Source organism: Phycodurus eques, chromosome 7 (assembly GCF_024500275.1).
Source record: "Phycodurus eques isolate BA_2022a chromosome 7, UOR_Pequ_1.1, whole genome shotgun sequence".
In the NCBI taxonomy this organism is placed as follows: Eukaryota; Metazoa; Chordata; class Actinopteri; order Syngnathiformes; family Syngnathidae; genus Phycodurus; species Phycodurus eques.
Genome location: NC_084531.1, coordinates 12,073,183 through 12,098,872, shown reverse-complemented (window position 1 = coordinate 12,098,872; position 25,690 = coordinate 12,073,183). Strand labels below are relative to the sequence as shown.

Below are 25,690 nucleotides of genomic sequence, written 5' to 3'. Positions count from 1 at the left end.
TCAACGGGGTGACTTGTAATTGCAAACAACTCCTTTTCCCAAGACTGTCTGGAGCCATTTGCACCCACGAATACATTTCCTCATCAGCATCTCTGTGGTTAGCGTGATCTCTTGCATTGAAATGTTTTGTGAGGTTTTTAGTTTGCGTGATGCTGCGTGTGGCTGAAGTCGGTTGGGAACTCCGGTTTGGTTTTACGCCGTCTTGCTGACTGTGGGCAGTTTGGGAGTGACGAGAGCGACTGGTGGGGTCACACGGCTCGTGCGCGAGTAGTGACAAGAGGGAGTGGACGTGGGAGTCGGGGGAGGGGAAAAGGAGAGGGCTTCGTCGGGTGGGTGCACCGCACTCCGCCATCCGCGATCCGCGATCCGCGATCCGCAACCGCAGCGGAGAACAGGACCATCCCGGGCATCACAAGCTCGCCTCGGTCTCTTCCGAACTCGCTTCCTTTCATCGCGTGGCGTGCGTGGGTGCGTGCGTGCGTGCGTGCGTGCGTGCGCCCGTCTTTCTTGATGTATGTGGAAAGGGACGAGGACGCGGCGTGGACCGGAGCAGACAATTCCGGAAATAACATGCGTACACGCAGGCTGTCACGTACGCTCAGGAGTGGATTTGCATCGCTGCTGCGGCCTGAAGTAAGTGAGAGCTCGTCACGGGTTATTTGGACTCGCTTTATTTTTATTTCAAACGCTGCAATGTGCTTGTTTTATTGCTCTGACTCTATAGATATATATAACATCAATACCCGGCGTAAGGCATAAGCAAAAGTTGTTATTAAGCCGATTGGACGTGGCGTTGACATCTGCAATGGTGCTTATTCGAACTCTTAATATTTTTGAAAGACTAAATATATACAATGGCTTAGTAGTGCCAGTCTTTATTAAGCATATGTTCCCATGCTAAAAGCTATGATATAACTGGCCGATTAACCAAACCAGTGGAAAACATTGGTGAAACAAGCTTGTATTAGGAGTTTGGTAACAAACGTGTGGATTAAGGGACCTTAAGGGAATATAAAAACTGTGACTTGAACTGTAACTCAGCATTTCTTGACTGTTCTACGACAAGTGACCTGTGCCATGCTATGAAGAGGCCTCAAGTGTCTCATTTGACTCTTCACAGACACTCAACACAGTATGCTCGTGCGAATAATGCAAGCCGCTCCGGAGCTGGGTTCCATTCAGGGTGACAGATGACGGTTGCCACCAAAGCAAGCAAAACAAGGCTCGGAAATGAAAGTGGTTGCACCGGAGCTCCTCTCCGTCAGTCGACCCAGCGGCTCGGATAAAAAATGAAGGGCGGACGTGGGCTACGTGCACATCCAGCGCACGAAGAGATGAAATGGAGACTTTGGGAGGGGCGGACCTCTTAAAGCCAAGCTCTGCCTGCCGCAAATCGGTAGCAGTTTCAACGTCTCAGGAAAGAAGGATCAGTGGCCAGCAGCTCGCCTGTACACCTGCTGACATTGTGTACACGCACCCAGTAGACATGGGGATCAACGACTCGTGCGGGGTGCCGGTCGGGGGTCCGACCGCCGACGAGTTTCTGGCGGGTCTAGCCTCCCAAAGCGACCCCCGTGGACTCACAACCCCGACCAAACAATGCAGAACCGGCGTGCCGCTCTACAACGGCGGCGTGGCGTCTCTGTCCGTGGAAGGAAGCCCCGCCGGCGCTTTGGCCCACACACCGAACCCAGCACAGATGAAGGGGACCGCGGGGGCCCCTCTGTACCCCCTCACCAGCAGAGCCTGTCTGTTAGAGAATGCGGACCCTGCTGTGATGAGGAGGATCAATAATGACTTAAGAGCCAGACAGCAACATCAGAAGAGGAGAGGTGGGGAGAACCGGGACTTGGGTTCTGAGACTCTTGCTAGGTCAGCAGGGTTGGGGGATTCTGCAGACACGCTTTTTATCTCGGGGGAGTCCGACTTGAAGCGGAGGAGATTGGCTGATGGAAGTATCGCTCACAATTTTTCAGGTGCCAGACTGACTGCCGATTGCAGTAAGAGTTGCTACGCTGACCTGCTGATTACCAGTCACGGTGTCGCTCCCCAGACACCCCTCAGTCTTACGGTCCCCCCACCCCAAATTATACAGCACGACATATATCGGCCCGTAACCCCCGGCCCTCCGTATGCCTGCAGTCAGACCTCCCCCGTGGAGGCTAACGGAATCCCGCCACCGCCACCGTCAGAGGTGTCTGTCTGGTCAGCCGAACGCGTAGCTCTTCGGTACATCGTGCCCTGCATGAAGTACTACGGCATATGTGTGAAGGACAGTTTTCTTGGCACTGTGTTGGGCGAACAAGTCTTGGAGGAGGTCGAAGTCCTAAATCAAAGCGGAAAATTCCGTGGCGGGCAGCTGGTGAGCCAGAGGGGCATTCCTTCCGGGAGCATCCGAGGTGACCAAATTGCCTGGGTGGAAGGGCACGAGGCGGGGTGTAAGAACATCGGGGTTCTGATGTCTTACATCGACGAGGCCATCATGTACAGTGCGGCCAATGGACAGCTGGGGGACTGCGTCATCAATGGACGGACTAAGGTGAGCGGTTTGTACATTTGGAGTTTGATGATTGTCATGTAATGTCGGTTGCATATTGACTTCCTCGTGCACGTTTGAAGTTCAGATTGCACAGTAGGCAGATTATTTTCTTCCTATTTTGGCTTTATGCCTACATTTAGACTTGCCCCAACCGCTGCACTCATCATGCTGGCACCCAGAGGAAGAAAAATGCATGCGTTGCTGTATCGCCTGGAAATCAGCTTTGCTATCTGTAGCTTTGAAGGCAACTCTGATCCGTCTTGGGTTTAAATATACCAACATGATACTGTACTGTCATCAGAAGTCAATTTATGTCCCTTTTGGAGTAATTGTTGCACTTTAAGGTAACTCCGTCATCCAAAAAACAGGTTATATGTCCAAAGCTGTAAATGTGTCCAGGGGACAATCGTTTTAAGTTTGAGGTGTACTTAGGTATAGACCATCTTGGTCTCTATTAGGATATCGGCCGAATAATTAATCATTAAGAATAGAGTTGAATTTGAGGAAGCATGGGTATGAATTGGTGTGCACTATTTGGTTGCAAACAGCAGGCTTCACTTGTTTGTGCTCGAAGAAAGACCGACATGACAACAGCAGGGTCCGACATTAAGCCTTTAGCCTTTTTGAGTGACCCAAGTTGTGATGGTCCTGTAAGAACCGGTACTGGCCCCGCATATTCATCATATAATACGATACATTTGAATGATTATATCATATTCAGCATCCTTATACTTTAAGAAAATATTACTTATGCATAGTTAGTAGTTTTGCATGGTATACAGTGTAAGGGTGTATCGCTATTCTGGCTCATGATCAAGGATTGTTAACATGCACAAAAAATTTGCAACGTGCAGTAAACTGTTCGACATAATCGGATAAAACAAAATATTTGGGGTAAAAAGCACGAATGTGTTTACTTTCTCCTATGTATTTATGAAATTTATATTCATACAGGCGGAAATAAATCTGGATGCACTTACCTCCACGGCACATACGGCTTCCTTTTGCAGCGAAGCATTACAGCCGTTGATTTTAACAAAACAAGCCTACTCAAATGTATCTAATATATTTTTATTTTTTTTCTAATATTTTTATTTTTTACTATTTTCACTTATTGTCTCCCTCCCACCCTAAAAAATCCCCAAGACTTTCAATATAGGCGACAATTACACCACACGGCGTCAAGAGAACGAGTAAGTAGGCGGAGTTTTACAACACCGGCACAGACATTTGGAGCATTCAAGAGCATTTATAGATTTGTTCAAATGTTTTTCACCACTTTAAATTGGTTTATATTGTGTACAAATAAAAGACAAAGTGGGGATAGACCAACAATATCCATCCATCCATTTTCTCTACCGCTTATCCTCACTAGGGTCGTGGGCATGCTGGAGCCTACCCCAGCTATCTTCGGGCGAGAGGCGGGGTACACCCTGAACTGGTCGCCAGCCAATCGCAGGGCACATATCGATTTGTGAAACAACCAAGAACACACACTATTATAAGGAAATGTCTCTGGGATCAGCCGCAGGCTCACACAGGTTTTGACCTAAATGTGGGCGGGCCAAAATCTGTCTGAAAATCAAATATGTCATCAGAAAATGAGCCTAAAATTGCTACGGAGTCAATTTTGAGGGGATTTGTTTTCTGCAGACATTTGAAATACAGAACTATGGAATAAGTGCCAGTGTTCGCAGTATTAGATAGGTCCTTTATGCCAAGTACAATCCTTACCTAGTACCCAACAACCTGGTTCACCCCATCTGTGTAAGACCAGTCATAGCAGCTCGCCCTTGCCCCATGTCTCGCCATTTACATAAGACCAAGGCCATGTTTAGACAGCAGCGGCCTCTCGTCCGTGACCTTTGTTCTCCCAGACCCGTGCTGCTGTCAGATGTGCTCTGACAGAAGGAGAGCACTACAAGATGGTTCAGTTGGCTTTATACAAGAGGTATTTAGTCTTTCAGTAACTTTAGTGCATTGCCAAGTTTCCAACATGTCCTTGTTTCATGACTGCATAAGACACTTCAACAATAGCTAGAGAGATGAAGATTGGGGATGGGTACAACCAGACAGAGGTTACTGCATTCATTGACCACAGTTACATTCTATTTTTAAAACCAGTTTTTAACGTTTCTGGATTCCATCCAATTTCTTCCGACTTGTTTCTTCCTTCACCGCAACGTCATCAGATCAGCCCACTTTTTTGGTGGTTGGAAGAATTGTGAGGGGTTTCCGTGGTAACAGAGTAGAGCTCTGCGTAGTCTGAAAGATATGCAAAAAAACATCAGCAGCAGGACGTTGTAGCAATATGCCCCTGTTCTCATTCGTCAGCAGAATAGGCCCTGTATAATTGCTTTTGGTCACCATATAGTGTGCGCGGTTCTGCACTTTGTTTGGTTATCTCGTGACTGGGGAGCCATGCAGCAGAACCTCTCCCATTCCAAGTGTCTGCTGCGGCAGCGTGTCCTCAGATGCCCTTCCGGTACTCAGTCGTGCCCCCGTTCTGGCCGATGCTGGTAGTAACAACACTTAAAGCTGTTACACAACTTGTAAATACATACTGTATGTAGACTGACGTTTTATTTTGATTTGACTAACTACGATATTCAATCCATTAGGGAACAACTAGCGATTATTAGAATCAATTAATTGGTTGATTATTTTTTTCGTTTCATCGATTAATCAGATTAAAAAACATTTTTACATTCCCATCACTTTTTTTTCCATAAACAGGACATTATTTCAAATTGCTGGTGGAGAAAAGTGCTCAAATAGGTTACTGCAAGACCATCCCAGAGCTCGAAAAGTAATACATTATGATTTTAAAACAAAAATATTGAGGTCATATACCTTTACAATAAGCCATACTCCAGCACAAAAAAAAATCATACAAATGTATGCTGTACAATATCATCTTAAAACTATTGTTTTGGCATCCTGTCTGCCACTGTCTGTTTCATCAGTCTCAACCGCCACGTCAAGATTCTCGTGCGTGCCCGTAACCTCATCACCGTCTCTCTGTGAATCTAGCAAGAAAACAATCACTTTCTCACTCTTGACCTTTTATGCATTTCATTTAAATCTTACATAAGACATTAAATTGATGAAATCAACATGCTAAGTCAGAAGTAAAAGAAAAAACAACTTAATTTCAAAACGTACCTCCTATCTCATCATCCTCCTCATTTTCAGAATTCACTGAGTGGAATTTCGATAACTCTCCATTTACCGAACGTTGAAGAAAGTCTTACTTTATTCACAACAAGAACATTATGTACAAAATATACTGTATATCCATCCATCCATTTTCAGTACCGCTTATCCTCACTAGGGTCGCGGGTGTGCTGGCGAGAGACTGGGTACATCCTGAACTGGTCACCAGCCAATCATAAACATACACATATAAACATACAACCATTCTCATTCACACCTGCGGACAATTTACATTCTTCAATTAACCTCAGAACTGTGAGACAGATGTGCTAACCAGTCGACCACCCTGCTGCCTACACAAAATATATAAATAAATAAAAACTATAATCACGAATAACTAAACTGACACTTTACCTCTGAAAAAGATACACATGTTTTGTTTATTTATATACTGACAGCGCTACACTGCATTTCCCCAGATGTTCACTAGGAGGCACAAGGGATTTTGAAAAATAAATATTCTAAATTGCGTGATATATTTTCAAAATAACCGAATATTGTCCCTTCTAACACTTAAAATTATACTGAGAGCAAGTTCGTTTGGCTCGCATGAGCATAAATATGTGTTTTTTATTTTTTAAATGAGCACTTGCCTTTTGGCTGCCATGATGTCTCTTCGGTCTGCCTCTGCAGTCACAGCGCATTGAAAGCGTCAGGACTTGATTGTGATTGGTTAATCAGGATCCAATAATTAACCAGCAGTGCTGACATTATCCATATTCAGTGTACATATATGTCATGCCCATGAGATCAGCCCACTGATATGAATAGGAGAAACCTCACATTCCACTGCTCCGTGCACAACCCAGCAACGGAGGGGTGACTAACCTAATTCGTTTGCAAAACATTTTAATGATCGATTTTCAATTATCGATTCGTTGTTGCAGCCCTACAATCCATTTTTTTGTGTGTAAAATATATTTGCCCTGTTTTGCAATTGAGGTATGAGTGTGTGTTGTCATGTCCTGCTTTTTGTGCACCAGTTGGATTTTTTTTGGCTCAGGGCACTTCTTATGAAACAGGATGAAGACACATTTTTCCAGTGAAATAACTTACGAAGTGAATGTAAGTTGGCTTGCCTTTGTCTTGGGTAACTGGAACAGAGAGGTGGGGTACACCCTGGACAAGTCGCAGCCAACATATAGATACAACCATTTACACCTATGATCTTCAGTTTACCCAAGAATCCTTTTTTGGGGAAGTGGGAGAAAGCCATGAAGGGATGCTGCATCAGAGATTCACACCCAGATTGCCTGACTGAGGCAGACGTTTTAACCACTATTTCACTGTGCTGCCTACACCACCACAATGGATTTGAAATAAAACTATATCTAGATTTCATGGAAATGCCAACTTTCAGCTTTAAAGTAAGAGGTTTGACAAGATTTATCTTTCAGGAATTAGTCTTTTTACCTCCATTTTAGGGAGCTTGGACAATTAACTAACAAGATTAATGATCGAGGGATGGTTCATTCCCTTGTAACGTCATATAAACAGCAAGTGAGCTGTAAATTGCTGTAGTAGTAGTAGCCTACTCGTACATGCTCTCACGAGCAAGTCATTTCTTTCTCAATACCTAACTTGATACATAATGAGCCATGACATTGAGTAGGAAAGACAGTCGTACACATAATAGGCCATTTAATTATCCGACAGACTCAGAATCATAGTTCCAACTATTAATCATGTCTGATGTCTAATTTGTGTAATATCCTCGGCCCATTCTCCTTGTGATTTATTGTAGAAATGTGATAACAGGGCAGTGACAGATAGTGACACCAAATTATTATTTCACTCCTGAAGATGATAAACCTCTTTTAATGTAATTTTGACCCATCACAGATGCCACCTCTGAAGACTCACAATAATACCCCAAATTCATGACTGATTCGCGGCAGGGACACGTGAAGTATTGACACATAAAGAAATTGAAGGGGCCTTTTCGAGCGTCGGGATATTAAAAGTGGTCATTGGCTCGATTAAATGATCGGTAAGAATGTGCTCAATTGTGAGAAATTGATACTTGAATAATTGCGCCTTTAAGAAAGAATAAGATTGCATTGCATTAAGAATGCATTGTTAGGCTACAACCAGCAGTTGATTCCCTCTAAACTAATTTGAAGAATTACATGAAGTTGAGGTATATCCATGCAGACCTTCAGAATGGTATAACTCTATATATATAATATATATTGTATATCAAAAATGTTCAAAATCACCACATATGGTTGATTTTGGCACGCAGTAGAAGTGGTTCACCTGTGACCCTTATGAGCACAAGCGCTATAGAAAATTGATGGATGGATATTGTTATTTTTTCCCCATATTTTTGAAAGAAATGTTGTCAAATGCCCATCTCTGTGAGGAAATATTGATAACTGAGACCTGTTTATTGATTATGGATCATGTGATTACATTTCAGTTATGTGCTTGTCCCACTTCTACACTTGTACATCTGATAGTATCCTAGTTCACAAATAACAAGATCCATTGGTAGTCATGTTTGACCATCTTACACTTCCAAAGCACAGAGTTTCAGGGTGGCTCTTTCTCATTGAGAAGTGGTAATACAGTCAACCCCCGTTTATTGTGGGGGATACATTCCAGACCCGTATTCAATAGGTGAAAATCCGTGTTATAGGGAGAAAATATATATACTATAGTCAGTCATTGTTCATCATTATCCCCCACCCCGGTCTTGTAGCTGCTAATCAAAATATGCATGTGCTGACTGAGTTTACTTTTGTTCTTGTGCAAAACAGCCTGTTATGGCTGTTTTGTTCTGGCTGTTTTGTCACCGGATGGGGTCGGGCATGTGACCGGCCCACGTCGGGCATTAATGCCGGTGTCCGTCGGGGCACGCGTTGCTTGGTGCCAATTAGACCTTAATTTACCGTGGGGACTGATTGCAGCAGAGATGTGACTGTAGATAGATAGGATCGCGGCATGCTGTGTCACGCCTCGGGACGTTTGTTTGCGTGTGCGTAGGGTTCCTCTCAAAGTCACTTGAGTGCATATGTGAAACGATATGTGATTCATTGATGTCTACTGTACATTTAAATATGTTGATTTAAGATACAACTTTTTATTAGTCCCAAAATGGGTCAAATACCATCTTCAGTGTTGAAAAGTAACCAAGTACAAATACTTTGTTCCTGGAGTTAAGTAGAATTTTTTTCAGTATCTGTACTCACTTTTTTTTTTTTAAAGACTTCTTACATTTACTTGCTACATTTGTAAAGAGATATCTTTACTTTCTACTCCTTACTTTGTCAAGATGTGTGAATTCAGATTTGCAGAAGAAAGATGTTCCCTCATCCATGGCCTTATTCAAGAGAATTGGTTGATGTTGTCAGGAAGACATTGTTTATGTAGATATTGTGTATTATTGACAGTAAAAAATCATTTTTACTTTTAAGTTTTGTACTTACCTGGAAGTACATTTCAATTTTTTGTTTAATTTTATTTTTTTATTTTTTTTAAACTTTTCCTGACGTACAGCAGTTTAATCAGCAGAGGTGTGGACTCGAGTCACATGCCTTGGACCCCAGTCAAACTGGAGTCATGAATTTCATGACTTGAGACTCGACTTGACAATTTGTTAAAAGACTTTTAACTCGACTTGGACTTGAACGGCAATGACTCGTGACTTCACTTGGACTTGAACAGACTTGCTACTTTGACCAAAGCACTGAGAAACCAACACTTAATAGCGTTCTCTTTCCATAGCTATTTGTGCAACTTATTGCTTTTATACCGGAAAATATGATAAATGACAACATAATGATGAGGGTCTTACTAATTATTTATTAGGTCCAAGTGCCCAACGCCATTAGTGCTAATGTGTTGTTAGTTCGTATTATCGTTTAACATTTAAATCCACGTTGCATTGTGGGAATCGCGCAGCTCGACGTCACGTATGCTAGTTTTCATTAGCATTGGCAGCTGGCTTTTTGGGCGATCTCGCAAATAGTTCCACGGCGGACCGGCCCTCTGCTGTCTGGGCTTCCTGTGCATTACAGTCTGGTTTAGACAGTGTAGTGTTCTCAAGAATCTGTCTTGAACTGTATTTCTTTTTTGTATTCACTTTATTTACCAATTGATCAGCACACATCTAGCATATATTTGGCATGAAACTACATTCTTCTTCGTGTCCTTTTCTTCACCTGTTTTTGATGTAATATTTTTACAGAGTGCCCCTCGTGTTCCGACTGAGATACCACAGTTGGATAAAATTGTACCTTTATAACAAGATGACAAACTTGTGTTCCTCTTTTTTTTATTAATGCCTTATGTTTTTTATAGTCACAAGAAATGCCAAGTTTAAACTGAACTCTATTTATATTTGTGTTTGAAATTACCTCACTAGAAATGTTTGCCGACAAGACAATGCAGTTTCCTGCTATACGCACAATGTGAATTTAAGAAAAATACTGTTGATTATCTAAAAGAGGAAACCAATTGGTTGTTCATTACTAAGGGAAATTTCCTCTTGTGTATTCACAATTGCTCTTTAACCAAGGAAAAATATATTCTATCCTTATACTTTACTATTCCGATAGAATTTCTTTCTTTCTTTTTTTATTTTTTTAAACCTGTCCATGGCCATGCAGAATGGTGGATCTGTATGCCTTTTGTGCTGGAACAGTTTTGCTGTGCAACAGGTGAGTTTGAAATACGCCCTCTGCTTATTTTTTTATTTTTTTTTATTATTCTGATGTTTATTGAAAATGTAGCCAGACAGAAAAGGGTTTTAGGGGACAGACAAAGGAATCTGTCTCTCTATCAACAAGAAGAATAGAGGTGTGACTCACAGCAGAACAATAGTTAGACAGTCTAGATTATTCATCCAGCCATCCATTTTCTGAGCCGCTTATCCTCACAAGTGTCGCGGGCATGCTGGAGCCTATCCCACCTATCATCGGGCAGGAGGCGGGGTACACCCTGAACTGGTTGCCAGCCAATCGCAGAGCACATACAAACAAACAGCCATCCGCACTCACATTCAAACCTACGGGCAATGTAGAGTCTCCAATTAACTTACCATGCATGTTTTTGGGATGTGGGAGGAAACCGGAGTGCCCGGAGAAAACCCACGCAGGCACGGGGAGAACATACAAACTCCACACAGGCGGGGCCGGGAATTGAACCCGGGTCCTCAGAACTGTGAGGCAGATGCTCTAGCCAGTGCCGCCACAGTCTAGATTACAATTAGATAAGAATTATTAATTAATTAATAGAATACTCGATTACTAATCGCAGCACTACTGGATGCAAATTTTTATTTGTGACAGGTCTGTTTAATGTCACTTCAGAAATAAAGTGAGAGAGTAAGTTATAGCATAGCATATTCATAGAATAACTGAAAACCTACTACCAATCAGTTTTGAAGGAGCAATAAACTAAGTCCCCCTTGACGATTGGCTTCGAAGATGCAAACATTTTGATCGGCCCACTAGTTTTCTTATTAAGGTTCAATGCACTTGTTTATCAAATTTCTTTTGATAAATAAATATGGGCGGCACGGTAGACGACTGGTTAGCACATCTGCCTCACAGTTCTAAGGTTCACAGTTCACTCCGGTTTCCTCCCACATCCCAAAATCATGCAGGGTAGGTTAATTGAAGACTATAAATTGCCCATAGGTTTGAATGTGAGTGCGAATGGTTGTTTGTTCATCTGTGCCCTGCGATTGGCTGGCGACCAGTTCAGGGTGTACCCCGCCTCTCGCCCGAAGATAGCTGGGATAGACTCCAGCACGCCCGCGACCCTGGTGAGGATAAGCTGAACGGAAAATGAATGAATGAAAAATAAAATGGATATATCAACCTACCGTGCATGTTTTTGGGATGTGGGAGGAAACCGGAGTGCCCGGACAAAACTCACGCAGGCACGGGGAGAACAAGCAAACTCCACACAGGCGGGGTCGGGGATTGAACCCCGGTCCTCAGAACTGTGAGGCAGACGGTCTAACCAGTCCGACGCCGTGTGTGTGTGTGTGTGTATATATATAAAAGAATCAGTCTTGAACTGTATTTCTTTTTTTATTCACCATGTTTTTGTTACCAATATATATATTTTTTTTTTTTGTTTGTTTTTTTGTTTTTTTTTTAATTATTTTTTATTTTATTTTGTTGGTAAAATTATTCGAAAGGACTCAAAACTCAAAGTGTAGGACTTGCGACTTGACTCAGGTCTTGCCTTTCTCGACTTGGGAATTGACTCGGGACTTGAGGGCAAAGACTTGAGACTTGCAAGGCAATGAGCTGGTCCCACATCTGTTAATCAGTACTACTACTTGTACCCGAGTCTTTTTTTGTAGTGGAGGTGGGAAAGTAATTTTCCCACCTCTGGTCATCTTATATGACATCTGTAAGCACTGATATAATGTTTCTTATGTAACATATGTGAGTTCGTGTGACGTATTCATGCTGCAGGCGAGGGCTACACTGTTTGCGTGTGTATTATTTTAATTGTGCTTGATAACTGTTATCAAGCACAATTAAAATAATACACACGCAAACAGTGCAGCCCTGTTATCAAGCGAGACTCCTACGTGCGCAGTCATCTCTTCACATGTACTGGGAAAATTGCAAAAACGTGTATGTTAGATGAATTTAAGACTCTAAATCACAAGTGTCAAACTCAAGGCCCGGGGGCCAGATCTGGCCAGCCACATCACTTTATGTGGCCCGTGAAAGCAAATCATGTGCTTGAACTGTCATGATTCTTGCTAAAATCTGTAGAATTTTTTTTTATTGTCACATGGAATAAATATTTCCAACCATGTTTTTGTTACCAAACCTCTTTTTACAATACAGTAACTTCAACAATAGTTACAAAGTATTACCCTTGAATTTCAATTTCCAAACTATTCATCTATCAATTTGTTGTCTATGTAATAATATAAGGAGGTGATTCAATATTTTTTTGATTTCAAAATCTTAACGGCCCTCTGAGAGAAACCAGAACTACAATGTGGCCCGCGACACAAATGAGTTTGACACCCCTGCTCTAAATTGTCCATAAGTACTGTAGCTAAAGTGCTCATGGTTTTTTGGCTACAGTATATGCGCCCTGCGATTGGCTGGCAACAAGTCCAGGGTTCCCCTCAGCTAGGATAGGCTCCAGCTCACCCGCGGCCTTAATAAGAACACCTGCTATAGAAAATGGATGGATGAATAAATACAAAACATTAACATCTATGACTACCAGCACAAATTCAAAGTCACTTGGCTGAGATTGTGAAAACATGAGAAACACGAGGAGGATGCCCTTAAGCAAACACACACACACACCGTCATTAATCAGAAGTGACCACAGGGACAGGTGGCGGTTGTGCTGGAAATCTTTGTTTTGATTTCCTCAGGGTGGCAACTCTTGTTGTACAACAGCATCGACGATAATGTCAAGCAAGTCAAATCGATACTGCAGCCACGCGGAACCTGTTAGTCATGAACGACAACCGGCTGCAGCTCAGGTGATGTGATGCAGAGATGATCCAGCGTTTCCACCCAAATCAATATAAGTCAACAAAGGTGGCAGAACCTTCCTTTTTACTCAACCAGTGGTGTAGAGTGGGGTGTCTGTGCCTACGGCCAACTGTCCAACCATGAGCACTCTGTGAGTCACTGACCACACGTATTGCATTATTGCGTAGCGTATTTAACATAGCCTACCACCGCTGTTTAGAACATATTGTAATGCACCCACACGTGGCCAATGATAGAAACCGCAGCCGGTGCACTTTCAATTGCTTTATTGAACAAACGGTAACAAAATAAACATAATAAGCATGTAACAAGCGCATTCATACACAAGCTGTTACGGCCACAGCTGATGCCCAGGCACTCATGACACGGACTGGCTAATGGTTAGCCAGTTAACAGCCAGCTGCTTACCTGAACTCACGACAGCCAATTCTGCACTTTCATTCGCTGACTCCCACGTCACTCACCGGGCCAGGCCCTGCCTTTTAAGCCACTCACACTCAGTCACAGATATTATAGTGTGGAACATGAGGATGGCGACCCCAAGTGGACAAAAAAAAAACCTGCACCTCACTTGGACATTTTGTTGTTTAAAGATGCAAAATAAATTTGTATCCGATTACTCGGTTAAATCGAGAGGAAAATCTCTTGAGTAATCGATTCTATTCAAATATACGGTAGCTGCAGCCCTAATGCTGACTTACATTGAGAGGTAGGGTACAGTGTCATCACCAGCCAATCACAAGGGGTTTTTGAATGCGATATTGAGTCAGAGCTATCTTATGAAACACAGCTGTTGGGATGGTGGTTTTGGGAGCGGACCAGTATCGTAGTTGTTGCTATCATCATGGGACTATTACTGTTGTTGCTATGGCTGTTGTTATGCTCATTGCTCTCTTGTCCGTCCTCTGGTCGCTGAACCTCCACTATCCTGTTTTCGCTATCTATCATTTATCCTGTTTTCCGTATCTATTCTTTGTCCCTCTACCCTAACTCTCCATCTCAATCCAACTGACTAAGATAGACGGTCACTCCACAGATCCTGGGTTCTGTTTGAGGTTTCTTTCTTTCTTGCTTCCGTTGCCAAGTGCTTGCTCACGTGGGGTTTAGTTAGTTTTCTTTAACGTATGAAGATTGGGGTTCTTGAACGGCTCAATGTGTGAAGTGCCTTGACAGAACTTGTGCTGTGAACGGCCGCTATATGAATAAAATGAACTTGACTTTTGACAGTTGCGTGAATCCTTCCACTACCAATGACAGCCTCAATAAAAACAATGTATCCCCAAATTCACTTTTCCCCCAGAAATCTAGAGCTGCATAGTTTCTTACCACTGCTGTGGGCTATCATCATCAAACATCTCTCCCTGCTGCCAGCCAGTAAAACAATCTGCTGTGGTTGTTATCCGCCTCGTCAGCGGAGATGTTTAGAAATCCCGGAAACATGATCTTGTTTCTGTAGCCTGCACTCATGACACCCACTGTCGCAGTTTTCACTCCATGCCACATTTTTAGGCCATTACAGGCACTTTAATGTTGGAATGCGCACTGACTTGAGAGCAGTCACACAGCAGGTCTGGGCTCCCCAGCGAGAGTGGCCTCCCGAGTGACCTCTCTGGCTTGAACACAGGCATCAAGTGGGGGAAATACCAGCGCAAGACCATTGTTTCGATTGTGGATTTCAATGTGTATATCGTAGTGTTGCCCAGCTGCTGAACTTCCACATATTTCTATGCTTTTGACACCGTGGGAACCTCGACGAGTGGTCTACGCTCACTGACCACAGGTACACCTGTAAAAACAACCAACGCAAGATCGCCATCAAAAATCTTTACAAGGGTATTAATCCTTGCTTCTCAATGACTTCTCATCTTCTCATAATTATATTGGTTTGTCTCTCATACTGAGAGCTGTTTCTAAGGCAGTGTCCCTCTCATCTAGCCAAATAAGCAGACCAAAATATTAGAAAAACCTCTGTCGCATCAATCCCTAAAACAAACTTCCAATTTACAATACAGTGTAATAATCCATGGCACCAAACTGTTGTTCATTTCCTTTATAATATTTAATTGTGTCGAACAAATAAAACTCATCATCCTTTTCCCCCCGTTGCAGGCCATGGCTGCCTGTTACCCAGGTAAAGGTGCAGGATATGTCCGCCATGTGGATAACCCCAACGGTGACGGACGCTGCATCACATGTATCTACTATCTCAACAAGAACTGGGATGTTAAGGTATGATAATACAGTGAACCCCGGCTATTCTTGGTGGATGGGGTCCGAGCCGTGACTAGCAAATATCTGCGGGTATTGATACCCCCTCCCCAAAAGGGGTTTATCATTGTCTATAGATACTACAAAATGGCAGCAAAGTTACTTAAAACTGAGAGAATCATGAAAAAGGGGTTGTATGATGTGCTCACAGAGGGAAGGTACAGAGTTAAAGAACACACACTGGTATTTTGTTAGGACTGATTAATGCCGAGCTCAGACTACACGCCTTTTCTTGTCTTTCACGACAGTTGCTATGTCAGATTAGCAGACATGGTGTCGTAAATTCATTCTGCGTATTGGAATGGGCGAGTAGACACACTACCATTATGAAACTGACCGCGCCCTGACCGATCAATGCGTGCCCTCTCCAAGAGCACGGTCCGACAGCACATGTTTTGCAGGAGGCGGGACAAGAAGAATGAGTCCAGGCAGCAGGGAAACAGTTTGTGGGCATGCAGGGCCGCGTGACACGAGTGCGGTCGGCTCTGCATAAACAATGAGCGCATATTGCTGCGGATGCCGAGAGCGCGTGCTATGGAGAAAAGAGAGAGAGCGCTCGAGTCAGGGAGTGACAGGCATTTGAAGATGCTCCATCAGCATATTGTTCAAAGTTTAGGAGCAATTATAGGACAACGTAGGACATGTCACCCTATTCGGAAAAACAAAAACAATTCTAACACACCAGACTTTTTGCGTCATGTTTGTGAGGCGTCCTAGATGCCAGATTGGCAATCGTGTAGTATGTCACAGGACATGGGGTAATGACGCTTGATCGGGGACTCATAATGCAAATGATTGTTTGTCTGTGACGTGTCTGTCAGGTCAAACTCGGGCTACATTCGTATAGTCTGAACTCGGCATGAGTTACCATGATTTGTAGAGAAGAATCAAAAAAGCATCAACACCATGCATCTAGATGTTACACAGAGCCATGACCCCATGTTACATAAATGACTGTAATCAGCCGAGGAATTTTTATTTTTATTTTTTTTTTTTTTACACAAAAAAAAACACCTTCACATGAGACTTAGCAATAATAGCTGAAGAGCCTAAATAACACGCTAGCACAAAATGACGTAAGCAAACAAATATGCGCACTAGCGCTTTACACAAACGGTGAAGTCATTAACACACAATAAATGTAAGCCAATACAGGCAAATTGGAATGGCAAAGTGCGTAGACTACATTGACTATAACTAGCTGGATTAGGAAAGACGCAAAAACATATTTTCAGTTTCACTTGGACTGTACACAAAGTGTATTCAAGGACCGCCAATAAAGCAGGACCTCTCAAACGCAAACAGAAAAACATGATCTATAAATTTATATGGTGACCCAGACACGTCAGAACAATTGCAAATGCCACAACACAACAACATAAACAGACAGCGGAAATTCAAACACCACAACATAACGACATAGCCACAAGTCACAAGTGGCTAAATCGGGAAGTTGCACGTTTTAATGAACAAAGTTACTTACTTACTTACCTTCTGAAATAGCTCAGAAATAGCTTACTTACTTACTTTTCCAACTTCGTTCAATAGAACTTGTGTAACGTCCTGCCTCAGTCACTTTTTTTTCCTCAACTTTATTACTCAAAGCCATTATAAGGATAGATATTGTTTCATGATTTGAAATGTGTTTATTTTAGCTTTTGGTATTATGGGTAGAGTGAGGTGTTAGTTTGATCCCAACTTTCATTTCATTAGGATAATATTTTAATATCTATTTCCTTATTAAAGATAAAGGGAAGGCCATTGGTCCGTCGACAATATGAGTCCCTGGTAACCTGGACAAATTATACCTGCCCATTCCGTGAAAATGGTGCCTTTCTGAACAGCAACTTAATGTTGTTGTTTTTTTAAATCCTTTTTTAACAACTAAAACATAGTCTAATAACAGTTGCCAAATTCATGGCACTGGTGACGCTCTTCAAGCTATATTGGAGGGAAAAAATTGCATGGAAACTGGCTTATTTATGGGTAGATAACAATAACACACTTCCATTACAACAAAAGATTTATATTTTGTGTTATTCTCCTTCTCTTTTGTGTGTCTTTTTCTGGTGAGTAATGCAGGGACAAGAAAGCCACCATTTTCGTAGAATGACATCGGAGGGAGTGGGAGCTCACGTCCGGTGTGCCTAATGTGGCTATGTTTTGGATTAATGTCGTTATGTTGTGGCGTTTGCAATTGTTGCTATCTGTCTTGGCCACCGTAAATTTAACCTAACAACAACAACAAGAATAATTTCCTCCCTAGAAATGGTCAAATTCTTAAATGCCAGCCGCAAATATGTGGGGGTTAACAATCAGAATCAGAATCATCTTTATTTGCCAAGTATGTCCAAAAAACACACAAGGAATTTGTCTCCGGTAATTGGAGCCGCTCTAGTTCGACAATAGACAGTCAATTGACAGAGAACACTTTTGAGACATAAAGACATTGTCACCGAGCAATAAAGGGTTGCTAGTTATCTGGTAATGCCGGTACATTATTCTTATTTTTTTATTCATCATAAAATATATTATATATTGTACTTGTTGTTACTGATTTTTTTTTTCCCTGTTGTGAAATGAATTAACACAAAAAGTTATGTTTTTTTTGTTATCATAGACACAAGGAGGGGTGCTGCAGATCTTCCCCGAAGGCAAAAATGTGGTCGCAAACATCGAACCCTTGTTTGACCGGCTGCTCATCTTCTGGTCAGACCGCCGCAACCCACACGAAGTCAAGCCGGCCTACGCAACTCGGTGAGCTCCAACTCTGAACATTTAGGATATGGATTTTCATTGACGTCACTGAACGGCATCCATCCTCCTCTCCTAGCTGGGGGGCAAGGTGGGGTCAGAGGCAGGAAGTATGTGCAGTATGTGTTTCCTGAAAGAGGGGGACATGCCGGCGGGGAGGAAGGTTCAATTGCAGGGCTCGTGCTGGCGAGAGCCACACATGAGAGACAGGAATAAACAAGCAGCCCCACAGGAGAGAGAAGACACTGTGGAAATTAACCTCTCGGTGACCCAGACATCAGCTTGAGCTCCGCTCACTCTCACAGTAAAGCAGCGCTCCTGACTATTGTACAGTGGAACCTCTGAAGTTGAACAAAATCTGTTCTGGGAGGCTTTGTTCATTTGTTCAGGTTTCAAAACAAATTTTCTCAGATAAAATAAGAGAAATAAAAATAATCGGTTCCAGCGGTAGCCTTCAACATTTACTGAGCTTATCAGTGTTCGCATTGCCCATTCGCTCACCACGCCAATGGCTCATTGAAACAGGATGCGGTGACGCAAATATTGCCCACGTTCGCCACGGTGGCGATTCAAAATTGTCCGCGTCGAAAGTCTATCCTGATCAAAGTTAAGTTGAGCGCTCTCATTCTGCTGTGCATTAAAGGTGTTAGTGGTTTAGTTTCTCCCCGGCTTCATAAAATGCTTCGTCACCGAGTACGGACTCGGGAGAGGCGCCGTCCGGCAGCTGCTCACGAAGCAGGCACGCTCACGGGCTTTCCCAGCTGCGGGGAGCGGCACGTCCGGGAAGATAAGACCCGATGCCAATTGCCGCCTAAATGAAGCACATTACCGCGACGTACGTTTGAAATGTTGACGGTCAATGTGTTCTGTTCTCACAGCTAGCTAGCTGGCTTCTTTGTCAATGCATAAGCCGCCAATCCCACTTTGGTTGTCATGTCGACCCTCCAACATCAACATTAACTGAAGTATTGTACTTTAAGTTCAATTTTGACAAAAGATGAGTTTAGTCATTTAGACCACATTGTGTTGCTTTCGAAATCTGTTTCAATTATCTGACATCTTAAGCCTAATAATATTTACCACCAAAGATTTAGTATATTCATATCATCAACTAAAAAGTTTGAATTTGAGAAAATTCTGCTATTTCCTGAGCTAGATAAAGTCCTTACGTTCCTCCTTAGGGATTATTAAATAACAAGTGAATCATTTAAACACTTTTACTGTAATTAATAAGATCATTAATCAACATTTAATATAGTGTACCATTTCAACCGCTTTTATAATCAAGTCTTAGAGATGTAGTTGTTGGTTTTTTTCCACCTGTAGCTCCCGCTGCTGGCGAGAGCGTCATTATACGGTATTGCATTTTTAGAAGGAATGAAGTTAAATCAATAAGTCAATTTCGTGGAAGGTTTTTCTTTTTACAATTCAATAGTCAAAATAAAGATATGTTAATCATATGAACTCATCATAACATTTAGGGCTGGCCAACAGGGAAGTTGTTTATTTGTTGGCTGTATCCATTGTCGTGCTGGAGATAGTATAGAATAATTTATTTCTTGTGTTTATTTAATCATGCTGAAGAGAAACCTACCGCAAAAATGGCATGCCAAATCCAAATGACAATATTTGTTTAAAAAAAAAAAAAAAAATGAAAACAAACTCGCAATTAGAGTATTTTCCCAAATTGTTCAGCCCTCGTCCTGATTAATGACTAGGCAGTTTTAATTGGGCGTACATTGTTAAAGCTTATCATCTTCCCAGTGATGAGGACTGGCTGAGTGTGGCTGAAGGTTTAGATACATAAACACATGTAATGCTGTGGCTAAGTACACACAAGTCTGGCCCGGAGGTTTTTATACAGTTTGGCCAAATTGGCTAAAAGGTTTCATGACCCAGTGCCAACCCTGCTTATGTGCAAGTTTTGAAGTAGCATCTTAACATTAGTTATTATCCTACATTTGTAGAGACCAACCCAATGATGCTGTACCGGAGTTGATTAATTGACGAGCTGCTTGTTACCGTGTCTGATGAACAGACACAGAGGCAGACTTGCAAGTTGAACACGCAGTCCATTTATTTTCTTAAAATCAAAATACTTCATATTGTTGATGCCTTAAACCATGGGTGTCCACACGACGGCCTAGAAGCCATTTGCGGCCTGCCATCAGTTTTTTAGCAGCCCGCTAAAATGAACTAATTACTCAAATTAACAATTGACACGTCCCGTGTTGTTTGCCTGCATTGTACAACTTAGGCTACATTAACACTATGTTCCCAGAAGCCACGGTAGCCCCCGTTTATCCAAAACAAATTTTGGCTATTTTTTCCCTCCATATTCCAGTCTTGCTAAGTATTCTTGCACTCTATCGTGGTATCCATGGGGAGACGGGGCTGTTGAGTTCCGGAGGCTCAAAGGCCCACTACGGTTCAGCCTGTAATCTCCCGCAGACTACTTCCCAGCATGTCACGTTCTGATGGGGTCCCTCGTGTTTTTCACATTCCTTCAAGGTTTTCTGCGGATAAAACATGGACGCTGGACCGCTTTGGTGCACGTTTGTGGGCCTGAGAGAATTAAGCTCCTCTTCCGGGCCTGACTCTAGAGTCGGCGTCAGCGCAGGGGGGGAACATGCTGCCATTCAATATATTTAACATTTAACATTAGTATTCTATCAACAACTAACTCACAAATCCATCTCTTGAAACAAAACATGCAAAAGAGCCAGTTCACATACCCATTGCACAGTGCACTTGCACGCTCTCTTTCTCTCTCTCTCTCTCTCTCTCTCTCTCTCTCTCTCTCTCTCTCTCTCTCTCACACACACTCACACACAAACATTCAGAATTTGGGTTTATAAACAGGTATCCCACAGCAGGCATTGTAGGAAAATTAAATGCATGGCTTAGCTTTGGAAGAGTTGCAGGTGTTGAGTGTGAGATGGAGGGAATACAATGCTTCCCATCCCACTACGCCCTCTTACCTATTGTCGGTTTTAGTTGCAACACCTCGTTTCACTACAGCCAACTTGGTTTCTTACCCACACCGTGACTGTCGTGGGAAATATTTTGAAAGTTTAAAAATCTTGTTTGGCATCCACAGTAATCAAGGCCTGTCACGCCTAACTTTACACACACTGATGGATTGGTTTTAGCGTGTTAAATGAATTAAGCGTGAAAGATGTCAAAGCACTCCATGCTTGCTTCTATTTTATGCAGCCCTTGGAAGGAAAGGTTTTGACACTCCTGCCTAGACTCTAGACTATCATTTTATACTCAACAAGCAATGTTATTCTGCAACAAGTATTTTACATGAGATATTTCTGTATTACTAATAGCTCAATCCTTGTTGTCTTCCAGCTATGCCATCACAGTCTGGTACTTTGATGCCAAAGAGCGGGCAGAAGCAAAAGAGAAATACAGGCTAGGTGAGCTGAAAACCTCCTGTTGTTAATTCTCTGTTAAGTCACTCGGGTTATATTGTGACAAATGTGCTTCTTTCTCTCCTTCCTGTGTCCATAGCAACGGGACAGAAAGGTGTTCAAGTGCCTGTCAGTCAGAACAGCAGGACATGAATCCCTGCTAATCACCGGAGAGCCAGCATGAAAGCACCGTGTGCCTTTCTGAGCTCTTAATGGATGCCATAAAAGGAGTTAAGGGAGTTAAACTGTCACTCGCTTGTGCAGAACAGACCAGGCTGCTCTGGTAAAGGTCGGCCTAGAGTTCTCCGCTGTGGAAAATGAAACGTTCCTCACCTTTAGATATCTCGCTGAATCCTCCATGAGGACGACTAACTGGAAAAAAGGACTCCTTGTTCATTACTTTGGCTGTTATCAGTAATGTGAGGAATCTTTCTTCCCCAACTCAAACAAGAACAACATTATGAATCAAATACGTGAGAGACACAAGGAGCATAGCTCATCAACAGGACGTTTTGACCCCGTGATAACTTCCTCGACAGATATGAACTGGCTATTATGGAGAACTACTGACAAGTTGACAGTGACGAGAAGATGGTACTTGTTTACTCAGTACTCACCATCCACACTGAACTGAACTGTCCACAGAAGGTAGTGGAACCAAAAGTGGCATAAACATTTCATTTTCTCTCAATTCAATGCAATGGTTCCCTAACAGAATTACATGAGTGAGGGAAAACCTTTCACTCTACATTTAGAAGTGATGTGGACACACACAGCTTCATAGTCTTAATCAGGGTCTCACATAAGAGTGTTGTGTGCATGTCTGTGTCAGTGCGGGTGTGTATGTGAGTCCACTTGTACCTCATACTTGCTCAAACACAACAAAAAAGTACAAAATGTAGATGCCTAGCACATGTGGATAGATAACAATACAAAGATAACTATAGTTAGAATGAAAAAAGGATATCGTTTACTCACCGGCCATACCTGAACATCCATGTAATACAATACAAGAGCTGTATAGACGCTGAACTGCCTAAAATCAATCATTCCCTGGCAAAATGTAAAGTTAATGGGAATTTTGATTTTGGTGAAAGAATATGGCAAGTATAGCTCTGTGTGTTTTGATACTATTATATATTGTTTGCATTTTGACAAAAAGTTCTTTCTTTATAAATATTCTTCCTCTACAGGTGCATCAAATAATACTCATAAACATTTCAAGTTAATTTCAGTTGTTCATTTTAAAAGTAGAAATTTGCGGTGGCGTAGAACTGTACTGCATCATGGGTTCAGTGCAGATGACTTGGAAATGCATGTACTGTACAGTTTAGAGAGAGAAAACATGTTTTTCAATATTTGCCCCTCTCATTTAACCAAATAGGGTAACGGAATGCACAACAATAAGCAAGTACTCCAAACAAAATTGATCATCATTATGGTTTGAATACAGATCTTGTATTGGATCTCATTAGAATGTGCAGGTGCTAGTGAGTTTAAATGATGATTATTATAAGCTTAACATTTATCTCTAGACAGTAACTTATGCGGGGATAGTACAATACCAAGGACATGGTTGAGCACACACACACACACACACACACACACACACACACAAACTGTTTGTGAACTGCGTCTACTGCCTGCTTGTGTGCGTGTGTGTGTGTTTTTCAGTGGGTATTTGCACATACTGTATGTGATAGATCTACTGTCATGACGATGGTTACAGTTGTTCGTGTTAGCCTAGTAAAAAGGTTATTTTACAACCAAAAAAAAGCACTTTATTTAATGAACTGAATGAGTGTAAAGAAAAAAGAGCCAGATGAAGGAGTTACTCTTAAGTGGCTTTGGTTGGTGAAGAAAATGCAATAATATCTGTCTGTTTTTTGTTTTTTAACGCTTGACAACAATCAAACCAATTGTGAAATGATGTGTGACTGATCGAGAAAGAACAACTAAATGCAGTCTAATAATGATTTTATGGTGTCGATGTTTTGATTTTTAGAAAAACACTTTATTGACAAAAAGACATTGCTACAAAATTACCAAGACAAGCAAACGCAGTCAGGAATAGCACTGAACATCAGCTCATTTTTCTGCTGCAAAAATCCCTATATAACGCCACACTTCAAAAAAGGATTCAAGTTCCCTGTGGTCTTGTAGAAGTTAAACGCCGGTGCCACTCTTACCATTACGTGACACTTCCACAAGGCCACAGCATTCAAGTTAGAGCCAGAGTGCAATTTCTCTTCAACTGACGTATTTTCACGACCATAAGGCGCACTTAAAAGTCTTACATTTTCTCCAAAATGGACGGGGCGGGCGGCACGGTGGACGAATGGTTAGAGTGTCAGCCTCACAGTTCTGAGGACCCGGGTTCAATCCCTGGCCCCGCCTGTGTGGAGTTTGCATGTTCTCCCCGTGCCTGCGTGGGCTTTCTCCGGGCACTCCGGTTTCCTCCCACATCCCAAAAACATGCATGAATTGGAGACTCTAAATTGCCCGTAGGCATGACTGTGAGTGCGAATGGTTGTTTGTTCCTATGTGCCCTGCGATTGGCTGGTAACCAGTTCAGGGTGTACCCCGCCTCCTGCCCGATGACAGCTGGGATTAGGCTCCAGCACGCCCGCGACCCGAGTGAGGAGAAGCGGCTCAGAAAATGGATGGATGGATGGACGGGGCGCCTTATAATGTGGTGCGCCTTATGTGTGCACAGAGTTCCAAAATCTGTAAATGTTGTTGTGTGACTTTGATGAGCACTCCGCTTAACTGACAGGGAGTATTTCCTGCCGACACGCTGCTTATATAGAGGAAAGGCGGACGTGACTGAGGACAACATGCAGACTTTAAAGGGGGAAGGGTACATGTGAAGGAGGACGCTAAAGGCACGGCCCCAGTAGGTATATAGTATTTGCGTTGTGCAAAACACAACGCAAATCGGCTAAGGACCCCCGAAAATGTCACCTACGAAGAGACACGCTTACGAAGCACAGTTTAAACTGCAAGCTATCAGTTACGCGGAGGAACATGGGAATCGAGCAGCCGTGAGAGAATTCAAGATTTACGAATCCATGGTTCGCAAGTGGAGGTACCAGGAAAACGAGCTTTGCCAATTCAAGAAGACGAAGCTGAGTTTCCGCGGAAACAAGGAGAGGTGGCCTGAGCTGGAAGACCAATTTGAGCAATGAGCAAAGAATCAGAATCAGAATCATCTTTATTTGCCAAGTATGTCCAAAACACACAAGGAATTTGTCTCCGGTAGTTGGAGCCGCTCTTGTACAACAGGCAGTCAATTTACAGAACACTTTGGGGACCTAAAGACATTGACAAAAAACAATTGTGCAAAAAATGCAGAGTCCTCTAGCACTTAGAGCAGTTCGAATGACTAATATTGCAATAGTCCGGTGCAATGACCATTGTGCAAAGGGCGCTGAAACTTCAAGGAGAGTATGCGGTTTAAAGTGACGAGTAGTGCGATCATCTGGGACAATGTTGGTTGTGCAAATGTTACAGATACTCCTCAATCAGTGTGCAAATGGAGCAGATGTTACTCTGACATGAGTGGCCAGTATATGCAAATAGTGCAGCATGGCGAGACAACTACAGAGAGTGCACGAGTAATACATAATTGGCCCCACAGAAATGTGACAACAAACTCAAGTCAAAAAATGTCCAGCTTGTTGCAATGGAATTATAGGTTAGGTGTTTAAGAAGTTGATCGCAAGAGGGAAGAAGCTGTTGGAATGTCTACTAGTTCTAGTTTGCGTTGATCGGTAGCGCCTACCTCAGGGAAGGAGCTGGAATAGCTGGTGACCAGGATGTGGATGGTCCAAGAGGATTTTACACGCTCTTGTCTTAATTCTGGCAGCGTGCAAGTCCTCAAGGGTGGGTAGGGGGGTACTGACAATCCTTTCAGCAGTTTTGATTGTCCGTTGCAGTCGGAGTTTGTCCTTTTTTGTAGCAGCACCAAACCAGACTGTGATGGAAGAACACAGGACTGA

General features: G+C 42.6%; 1 protein-coding gene across 2 annotated transcripts; it reads left to right on the top strand.

The window, feature by feature from the left end:
- The first annotated feature begins 541 nt into the window (after positions 1-541).
- On the top strand, positions 542-23,665 carry egln2 (egl-9 family hypoxia-inducible factor 2). Of its 2 annotated transcripts, none has more exons than XM_061682327.1 (6): positions 542-633; positions 1,121-2,539; positions 15,358-15,477; positions 18,137-18,273; positions 21,628-21,695; positions 21,790-23,665. In XM_061682327.1, exons 2-6 carry the CDS (start codon positions 1,340-1,342, stop codon positions 21,840-21,842), a joined length of 1,578 nt encoding a protein of 525 aa, XP_061538311.1. In that variant the 5' UTR covers positions 542-633; positions 1,121-1,339; the 3' UTR covers positions 21,843-23,665. The 2 variants fall into 2 exon arrangements, with proteins under 2 accessions (XP_061538311.1, XP_061538312.1); XM_061682328.1 differs by having other exon boundaries at positions 555-633; positions 1,067-2,539.
- Positions 23,666-25,690: the final 2,025 nt, after the last annotated feature.